At 29.7% G+C, this 11,334-nt stretch overlaps 1 protein-coding gene across 34 annotated transcripts in view; it reads right to left on the bottom strand.

Moving 5' to 3' along the window:
* The window catches only part of LOC127704447 (cytosolic carboxypeptidase 3-like), a 107,703-nt gene extending 97,182 nt beyond the window's left edge, over positions 1 to 10,521 (bottom strand). For all 34 annotated transcript variants that reach the window (XM_052208505.1, XM_052208498.1, XM_052208524.1 and 31 more), the window contains exons 1-2: positions 10,091 to 10,521; positions 7,609 to 7,663 (exon numbers count right to left, since the gene is read on the bottom strand). In XM_052208505.1, the coding sequence (XP_052064465.1) occupies positions 7,609 to 7,663; positions 10,091 to 10,150 (115 nt within the window). In that variant the 5' untranslated portion in view covers positions 10,151 to 10,521. The remainder of the gene's footprint in view (positions 1 to 7,608; positions 7,664 to 10,090) is intronic.
* Positions 10,522 to 11,334: the final 813 nt, after the last annotated feature.

Here is an 11,334-nt window from a genome sequence, read left to right on the forward strand (position 1 = left end):
TTATAAAATTCATAGTAATTTAAAATCTAACATTAGATGAAAGAACTATATTTCTAACAGTGATAAAGGAATATGAAATGTACATGTAATAAGGAAAAAAATGATTTCAAAATAAAACAAATTCAATGAATCCATACTTTAGAAGTGCAGTTATAATTCATTTGCATTGTCATATATATAAATCATTGGTTTCCTTTTAAATGAAAAACAAAAGTTCTATGCTCCGCTGCTTTGAAAAATTACTTTTATTTTTGTTCAGCAGGCATTCAAATACTGTAAAGCAAAGTTTAAAAAATTAAAATATCCATATATCAATGATCATTGAATAAAACAAGTGATACAAATGACATGTCATACACTCTGTCTGTATATCTATATAACATTAATGAATTGCAAGAAAGATGATCAACAAAAACTTTCATAATTGAATATGGTACATGTACATGTAAGCTGTAAAGTTATGCCAAGGCTTGTTGAGTACTTACTCCCTTAAAATTAATTAAGAAATCGATCTTTCATGTCATGAGGGTGTGGATGGGGGTTTACAGAATAGAAAATATAATGGGCAAAAAGTATAACGAATAGAAAAAAATGGCCTAAAAAATTAAAGAATACAGAAATGATGGACATCCCATTAGACCCTCTGTCATTCTCTATGTTTGTTTTAATATGGGTAGGCATTATATAAGGAAAATGTATGTAAAATATTGACAAATTTAATGCTTATCCATTCTATAACAATCAAAGAGATGGACATGAACAAATTATTTCAGTTCCAATAGGAAAACTCAGACCTATAAACAATGCTCCAAAAGCAGCTCTTTTGATTTCATGAAGCACAAATGTTCTAAATTATCAAGCAAGTGTTTTAAGATTTTTAAAGGGTGTACAAATACAGATAGACTTTACATATTTAAGGATTGAAATTAATGACAAGCCTCTCCGGCAGAAATGTCTATTTAGATCTCCACCGTCATTGAAAATACAACTCTAGAATATGGCTTAAAAGTTTGTTTGGAAAGTGAAGGAAGAGCATCATATTAGAATAATGCATTTAACACATGACCCTAATACGGTAGTTATATAGTGTGTATTAGAATTGACCTTTATATCAGTCTGATTTCAGTATTGAATTCATGGAAGTCTGTTTGTTTAAAATCATCTCATGAAACTGGCATTTATTTTGTTTAATAACATACATGTATAAAGACCGACATTTCTCAATTGTAAATTTCATATGAAAACATTTAGCCAGTCAAAGCCATAATTTAATCTAAGGTAGCACTCCACAGTTAGGCGTGTAGTTTCGCATCTTGGCCCCTGTGGATTTTTCAAATATGAGAGCTAGTTTGCAATAAAATTCATTTTTGGATAGCTGAAGATTATTATAGCCTTCATAGTGGGTTTATAGGAACATCAAGATTGTGTAATTATTATGGGCTGTTTTCTGTATGACAGTCCATATATTCATATCGATACCAGACATCGGTCTGGCAATTATTGCATTGTTTTTGTCTAACTTTTAGTCGCACAAACTTTGTGATTAAATTTTACGAAAAAATGAGGCGAAAGACACCCAATTTTTATTTGATCATATGGTAAATTAATGTCAACAGTTTCAGAAAAGGTATCACCCATGCATGGGCATTGAAATTCTAGTTTAAACCAAATTTTGGGGGAATATGTGACATTTTCATGCCCCTTTTTGCAATATTTTATGATACATAAATGCAGAATGTTGCCATGGATACACAAAAAAGGAATTATTTTTCACAATTTTTACTTTTGAAAATTAAATCTATGTAAGATATAAATTACATACATATGCACATGTATGACACAAACAGTTGGCTTAATGTATTAGAAAGCCAGGAATAGAAGATGATTAAACATTTTGTGGTTCAATTTTAATTTTATTTTCTAACTGTGGAGCGCTACCTAATCATTTACAGAAAAACCCATTTTCGGTCTTAAAATATGCCATAATCTTCTTTAGAAATACATTTCCACAAACATTTGAACAGGTGTTCCAGCTTAACTTGGCTTATTTTTGGGTCATAGTGTTTCCAAATGAGATACAATTTTCCAACAATGAAATTTATAGAAAGGGAGGCTGCATCGAACATGTTATTTCTAATGTCTAAGTCTTCATCTCGCAATTGTGACCTTAAACTTTGACCATCTTAATTTCATTTATGATGTTGACCAACGACTGAATGTGAGGTTAAAAGATAATAAAAATTTAAATTTGTTCAGACAATGACTTGTTCATGTCAAACAACCAATCTTTTTCTCATCAAAACAATAATTCAATAAGATTCAAGACTCAAAAAGTGCACATTAGTTTTATTCACGAGCTGTTTTTATTCCTAATATTCCAATGATTCTCTTTATTGTGAATCTGATCAATGCAATGCAACAGTAAATATTCAGAATTATCATATTTCTAATAATCTGCTGTGCAAAGTTAAAGAATTGTATGCTTGCTATGGTCAACAAAAAGAAAGTGTGCTGTTTAACAAGATGACAGAATAAAACAAAATATTATACAACAGTAACCTCTATCAATTAAACAATAGACTCTGATCAATAATTTAGATAGTTAATTATAAGATGAAATTGTCTGTTACAAACTAAACCTTTTTTTCTAAAAAAATAATTGAAATCCAAGTATTGATATGTGGAGAAACTTTATGGTTATATGATTTGAAATATTGTCTTTAAACAGATACAATGTATATATATAACTTTCACTTCTTATCACACAATTACAAACCAAATCAAAAATGAAAATGATATCTTAAAACAGAACAGAAAACTGTCATTTTCATGAAAGTCCAAGGGTAATTTAATTAGAGTCAAAATATAAAGAAAAACATGGAATATATGTCAATGAGGCAGCAACCATACGACAAAAAAACTCAAAAGACATCTAAAGGCCAAAAGTAAAAAAAAATTGCAACAAAACGAATATAAGTTTTATAATAACTTATTACATGTTTAATATCATCAAATTTCTGTACAATATTTCCTGAACTTTCATTTTCATTTTAGGTAAAACAAAGACATGGCCACTATATGTATTTTAATCAGAACAAAATTAAGACTTTTTGTTGAAAGTTTCTCGATGACCATTCCTTTGAAACTAAACAAAATTTAGTCTTTTTGATTCAGAGGAGATAAAGAAAATTGGAAAATTGTCAAACCAAATCAGAATCAACAATTGCCTCTCAGTCTGACTGCTCTGTTTAAGTTAATTATGATTAATTAAAGCTTGAGCAATGCAAAATAAGACTTCAATTAAAAGAGCTATCTTTCATTATTCCTGCAAGGCTTAAACTTGGATGGACTGTGTTGTTTCTAGAGATTGATCAAGTACAAATGTAATTTCCCCCCAAAAAAATTAAATATTCATAATTTTCTCAACAACTTCATCCAATGAGTGATGTTTAAGGCATGCAAATGGTTCCAGCTAATCTGTCAGCTGTTGCTCAAAATCAGATCTTTCATTTTGCATGTAGTGCAAACAGGATCTAGCACTTTGCTCTATTATTTTGGATATTGCTTACTACTATTTTGGATATTGCTCAGCATAGTGAGCGATCAGGGCTTACTTTCATAAAACTTTTAAGAAAAACTATTATACTAACTAAGAAATCAATCAAATTTTGTACTCCCAAGATCTGAGTAAAGTTTTATGACTAAAAGGCCTGATTTTAACAATATTAATGATTTAGTTTAATAGAGTTATCTTTAGAACTTATAATAAAGTGGTATATATAATATACATGTATTCTTAAACTATCTGATTGACAATATAACAATGTTACATAAGGCACAGGCAAAACAAAATCTAAATGTACTTTGGTACTCACTGAAGAATAACGAAAGGATGTATAAAAGAAATATGAAATTACCACTAGATATACCTATAAATTATTTTATTAAACTTATTTATTCATTCTAATTTCATATTTAAAACAAGAGTGCACATACTGAAATGTCTCGCCTGCTTTACTGACCATTGATTTTATGTTGAAAGCCTTAAAGATGAAGGTTTTACTTAAAGTATCCCATAAACTAACATTTTCAAAGATCCATGACAATGAGGTCAAGGTCAGATAAATCCTGTCAGACAGACATGTACCGGTACACCTTACAATTATTTCATACACCAAATTTATATAGTTGACCTATAGCATCTTAGTGATTGAAAAACAGACCAAAACACAAAAACTTAACATCTGGTCAGATTATACATGCCAGACAGACATGTACACCTTATATTCATTCTATACACCAAATGTAGTTGACCTATTGCTTAAAGTATCTGAGAAACATACCTAATCATGTAACTTTAACTTTGATCACTGATCTATGAAATGAGGTCAAGGTCAGGTGCATCCTGTCTGAAATACATGTAGACGTTGCAAGGAACCCATATACCAAATATAGTTATCATATTACTCATAATAAGTGAGAAATTCACATGACAAAAACACTTTAATTTTTTTTCAAGTAGTCACTAAACCATGAAAATGAGGTCATGGCTAATGGACATAAGACAGATGGAAACTTTGTCTCATCAGGTATCTGCATACAAGGTATACAAGCATCTAGGTCTTCTACCTTCTGAAATATAAAGCTTTATATAAATAGTTCACGCTGCCCCCAGATAGTAATCCCTGTCTCGCATACTGTGACTTTCGTCACAGGCGACACAAAAAACTGTTAAAGATTGGCAATCTTACATTGTAACATTTTGTTAACTTGAAAAAAGAAATACAAAAAACTGTATCAAAATCTGTCTGCCATCACTATGTTTGTTCTTCAATCCTCTTATGATTCAAGATGTCTGACACTGGTTACTATTCTACCACTCCTGCTAGTCTTCTACATTCTTCTCTATAATTACCAATCTTGTCCTTTCTACTTAACATTGTCCCATTTTAATAAGCTTTGTCAAATTTTGTGAAAACAAATGTTATACATATACAAATATTCTTTTTCTAAAATAACAACAGTTTGTCACTTTTCCCATTAGCCTATCAGGTCTATGATTTCACTAGAATTGTTCCAGTGAAATCTTAATCAAAGTACTGAAGTACTGAACATCAGATGACCGCAAGTTCTTGTGGATGGTCAAAAGCACTTGTCACAGAAAAAAATCACATCTCTATACCTGAAACTGAGGTTAATGTACAGAAATTTTTTTTTTCTGAGACAAGTTCGTGCGTGGATGATGAATAAATGACAGGAAATTCAACATCACCGTAATAACTATTAATTGTAGTGATACAAATCAGTATACACTGGTTTGTTGTTATATTATATATTGATATAACAGTTACATGTATAAATAATTTTCATCCATTTGTATATCATTCTATTCTACTATTCTAATAATAGTGCAAGTGCATGGTGGACACTCTTCTGTAAAAATTCGATTTTTCTAAAAGATTGGATATGAGTAGGCATTCATATTTTCCCACAAAAACAATCTTCCATGCAGAGTTACCGGTCCTTGTCGGGATTGTTGCAAAACATTCTTGAGATATTCTTCCGCATGTTTAACACAAATTTTCGGTACATGTGTATAGAAATTATCAATGATTTTTTACTCATATATATATATATCTAACGACAAAACATTTTCCTATTATTAATTTATGTTCTAAACAAAAATATTTTTATCAGTATTCATTGAAGAGATGTATTTATAACAAACGATAAGGAATGTTATTTTGCACTCGTTAATATCTGTGTATTTACCATGTTTATAGATCGGTTCCAAACCCAACACGAAAGTTACGTAACGGAAATCTAGGCGATAGCAATACATCGGAGTGCCCTCACAGTCATCGTGATGTAAAAATTTGTAAGGGTTCTGCAGAACCCAGTGTCTCGACTACTTTTGCTGTTAATCGTAGGTGCAACAAAAATGAGAAAAAAAATAATGAAAATATTCCTCCCGATACTATCTTTTGATTGTAAGAAGCTTCTGTCCAAGTTTGGTAAAAATCCAGGATAGTTTATGAATCTAATAAATGTTTTAAAACTTTAACTGTAGACTGTATGTAATGTTAACTGGAAGAAAAACTAAGTCCATTTATAAGTAATATACAGAAAAACAGGTACAAAATTTTAACAAAATTTCCTTCTAGATACTAGCTTTTGATCATAAATAAGCTTCTGTCCAAGTTTGGTACAAATCTAGGATAGTTTAAGAAAGTTATTAAAATTTTAAAAACATTAACTACAGAGTGAATGTAATATTTCCTGGCAGAAAAACCTAAGTCCATTTATAAGTAAAATACGGAAAAAATTAATTTTGTTTTTTACTTAATTTACTTCTGGATACTATCTTATGATCATAAACAAGCTTCTGTCCAAGTTTGGTACAAATACAGGATAGTTTAAGAAAGTTATTAAAATTTCAAAAACTTTAACCACAGAGTGAATACTTGTGGACGCCGCTGTCGACGACGACGGAATGTAGGATCGCTATGTCTCGCTTTTTCGACAAAAGTCGAAGGCTCGACAAAAAGGAGGCAGGTCTGATTTGAATTGAGCAAATGGCTTGAAATGCTCTTTCTTATGCTGTTATTGCAAGTTTTGTGGTTTGTGTAACGAAGAAAATGTAATATATATATATACATGTATATGGTAAGTAAAATGGTGCCTTATGTTCAGCTAAAGTGAATTGTTTTATAGTATTATACTAATAAGTTACTGTAACAATTTTTTTTTAAATTCATAAAAATATAAATTTATGTAAATCTACAACATTGAGAAAGTTTCTGTTTTCCTGATAAATAGTCAATGAACTTTCAAAAATAAGTAAAATAAATTAAAAAGTAACATCAATAATCATCTGAATTCTTAAAACCATATAGGGCTACAGAATTATCACATTACAACATGTTCAAGGATGTTCATACATGTATAATATTTAATATTTTGAACAAAAAAAGTCACAAGAAAAGTATTAAAATATGTCTCAGGAATGAATTGAGCAGCTATCAATTCTTAAAAATATATATTTCATTAGCATGATTAGTAGAAAAAAATATGGACAAGGTTCAGACATGTCAGACTGAATGATGATATCTGTTGCTTTTTTTATTTCATTCTTCTTAAATGTTTTAATATAAAGGCAATACCTAATACTCAATATTTGCTATGTTTTTTTTGTTGTTGCAAAAAACATGGTGGATTGTGGTATTCATATCATTTGAAGTGTTTCAACAGATCAAAATTATTTTGTACATACATATGGCGATTCAACGAGAAGATATCAATCTTTGCTTTTGTATTCAGTTTGGTAGGCATTATAATACTGAAGTCCTTTGTCACTGTAGCTCTATAAATCAATCTTGCTATAAAAACTTCAAACAAAATACCAGTATTTGAAATTTGTCATTTACAGTTTTCATACCGGTACCTACATGTAAGAAAGTCCATAAACAACAATCTTCAAGCCTTCATATTTAACATTAAACACTCTACCACATGTTATAAATTAAAGTATAACTTATCAATAAAATATAACAAAGATAAATATTTCAATAGAACAGAGTCCGGTAGGTTATTGAGTGTTTGAATTACCTGTATAGTAGCCATAGTGCTCCAAGTGCTTTCTCATAAAACTGTCATATGGATTCTGAAAAAAAAATTATGTAGAGTAACCTTCTCTGGAACCTCTGTCATTGTTAAAAATAAGTCAGCAACCATTTCTTTTTTAGATGTAGCAAAAATTCATTATTCCACAGAGTTGGTATTCTTTTTAATTTAAAAATGGTTAATTTTCAATTATTAAAAATGAAATGAAAAAAAAAAGAAAAACAAAGAAGTCATCGACATCAAAGGCCCCACTGAAAATAATTCCAAGAAAAACACAGCTTATGGTGGTATGAAGTGCATTGTACTTGTAAGAAATGTACTCTCATATATATGCGAGAAAATAGAGGACAAAGTCTGAGTATTTTACAGCTTGCTATACAATGTAGATGTCTGCTCAATGTTGTATCTATACAGTGACTTCCAGATATTTACATTAAATTGTTTGTCTTAGGTTGCTTTTTAATGAACTTTTATATTTAATATTGAGACTTTTGTGCACAAGGTTTTTTTTTACTTTGAGCTTTTATTAAAATTGTAGTCTATAACTGCATGTAAATGTAACTACATGCACAGTAGTCAGTAGAAAAATAAAATTTACTTAAAATTAAGTCTATTATAATTTGTTTTAGATCACTTAATGAATGGGTACATGTGCATTTAATTCATTGTAATTTAGTATTATAATTCATGTATGTAAATGTAGGTTAAATCTGTCATTCAATTTAGCATCACATCACATACTTGGATTATGTATTTCTTGATTATGGAAGTCAAAAAACAATACTTAATATTTCTATTGGATTTTCTTAAATCATTATAACAAAACAAATATGTAGTGTAATTAAATCCTCTAAAAATGAGAAGTATTTAGACCTGAGGATTAAACCATTTTAAATGTCGGACTAAATTGTGATTTACATGTGTCAATGAATAGGTTATTTAAAATATTATTTTACTGCATGTTCTGTCTTCTTAAGAATATACGATTTTAAAACTTCTTTAATTGATTTCTTTCACAATATCCTTTCATTGGAAAATGGGAAACTTTTCTGATCTAAACTTTTTAATATAGTTTTTGATATCAGTTTCAAGATTATTGAATGAGAATCCAGAATATAATTTATCCGCTAAAACTGCTTGAGGTCAAAAAGTTATTAACTTGGGTTAAAGTAAATCTTACCACATAATAATGTATGTAAATGTAGGTTAAAATGACTTTCTTCTACTTTGCCTTATTACATTTCTAATTTCATATATTTGTATATATACACATATTACATATACAAGATGTATGTACAATGTAGTTTTGCATTTTTCCATGTCAAACTCTCCATATTTTATGTGTGTGTAAAAACACACATGATGAAAGAAACTTGTTTAAAACATTTGAAGTTTGGGTAAACTATGTGTACAAAATGTATATGTAGTTTACAAAGCTTAACACTTCAACATTTCAATTAGGTATTGTGAGGTACAAAAGTTGGAGGGAGACAGTAGGAACTAAAACAAAAGAAAGTTTCATACATCATGTTTACAACACTCTTATATTTCTTTAGAACTTTCTTCATTTTCTTCAATCAATGTACCCATCCTGAAAGGGAGGTCAACCTCTCCATGGCTTACCATAGTTTCATGGAGTTTTTGACTTCAATGCAAAAAATATAATTTGTACTTTGACTTTGTTTATCTTTTTTTTTAACAACATAGATCTAGAATAGTTCTGCAAGATAAAAGACAAAAGGATTCGATTTAAATTTTAATACCTTTTTCAGTCATTGCAAATTTAAAGATTTTCTTGATAATGGGTCAAGAACCTAACAATACTGTAAACTGAATTGATAAATTTATCCTTTGTCAGTAATGGACCAATAGTAAACCTCTAGATGTGTTTTGGTTATCTGTGTTGTCTGATTGGTTACTGTCTCATTAATGCATAATTGTAGAAAACAGATAACCAATTAGCTAAATCTAAATATTTCATCAATACTGCTAATTTTAACATATTACTTGTTCATATTGTCTGTAAGACATACTGGATCCCCAAGATTTGGCAAGAAACTTTAAAAGATTAATGGTTGTTTGCTAATTAATGTTCAGCGAGTGGCATATAAACTTAAAAAATAAGTCATCCTAGATTTTTTCTGTATTCCATGCATTGAGAATAATTTCTCAGATACAGACCAACCTAATCCAAAAACGGTGATTTGAACATAATTAAACTATAGTTGCATTAACCTATCATGGAACATCTGGGCAACAGCAGCAAGACACTGATATATATATTTCTTGTTTAAACAAAACAAAAAAGTTCAATCCCCCCTTTTCCACAACACTTATAAAATTAAGGACCCGGCGGGCGGGCCACACACTATAAGAATTTTAAAAAATAGACCTCTTTAATAATGCTTTATGAATTCTCTGAACAATTTCTCTAGACAAAGCTCAAATAATTTCAGCTGTTTCTTACCAATTCCATCTGGTAGTCAGAAGTAGGGCCTTCATCCCAAATTTTTACTGCCTTTTCCATCTTTCAGACTCCTTTCCTACAGGCTACAGGTCTGTAACCAACAATTATTTCAACAACTCATTTTTAACTGCAAATGTTCATGAACAATATTTCATTGATAACTTGGTTGTAGCACTATAGAATTAATTTCACTCTCTTCAACTGACTGAAAAGAGTTTAAATAGCTCCATTTAATATCGTGTTGACAGTTTGAAGAAAGCACATGCTTATCGTTTTGTCAATTTTTGATTTGTTTACATTTAAAGAATATGCGTAAAATAAAGTAAAAATTATTGCTTTAAGTAATGCACAACCATAATATTGAAATCCTGCGACATGCTTCTCCACATAAAAGTTATTTCAAGATAGGTTTCACTTTTACTTGGGTTTCACTTTCACCTCAGTTTGGTTGACCGATTAACTTCAAAAGACGCTTTCATCCGCTACGGGAAAAGTGTGCAAATATTGTATTTGTTTAAGCAGGGCATTACCAATATGAATATTTTTATTAATCAAAGTATATAAAAAATGTGTATGTATTAAAAAATAAAGATATTTGGTTTATTAGTACAAGAAGTTGCACGTTTTGGGCCTAAAGTCATTTTCAGAAATGCAGACGATGACTCCGCTTGTGTTGCTACCTGTTCTGCAGCAAATAAAAGTGACATGAGAGAAAAGTTCTGTTTTTTTAAGTATTATATAGATATAATCGCGTAGATTGGCACAAAATAGGAAACACTGTCACTGTACGAATTGACACCAATAAGATTTTGTGAAAATATTTATTTCATCATTTCCTATCTGCATTTTATGGTCAAATATAATTTCGTCCCAAAGTAACGCTTTGCCACCGGTCGTTCCGCCTCGGTACTTAATTTTGACCACATGCGAAATGTGGTATATATATCTATAACTGTCTAAATTTAGATAAGTTATTTAATTTGATATACCACAATTTGGACTGTCATAAAGAATTTGTATCTGAGATTAATATTTTTGTTGATAAAAAAATTCAAATGAGTGAAATAAAAGAGCGAATGATTGATACCAAAGGCATGGTATATTCAAACGCATAGATCGAAGACAAACTGACATGCCATGAAAAAAAAAAAACAAACAAAAACAAGAAAATTAACCAAAAATAAACAATAATCTTCAAAATACATTGTGTAACAACATAAAAAACTAAAGACTGAGCAAGACGA

The sequence above is a fragment of the Mytilus californianus genome, unplaced genomic scaffold (genome assembly GCF_021869535.1).
Source record: "Mytilus californianus isolate M0D057914Y unplaced genomic scaffold, xbMytCali1.0.p SCAF_6, whole genome shotgun sequence".
NCBI lineage: Eukaryota > Metazoa > Mollusca > Bivalvia > Mytilida > Mytilidae > Mytilus > Mytilus californianus.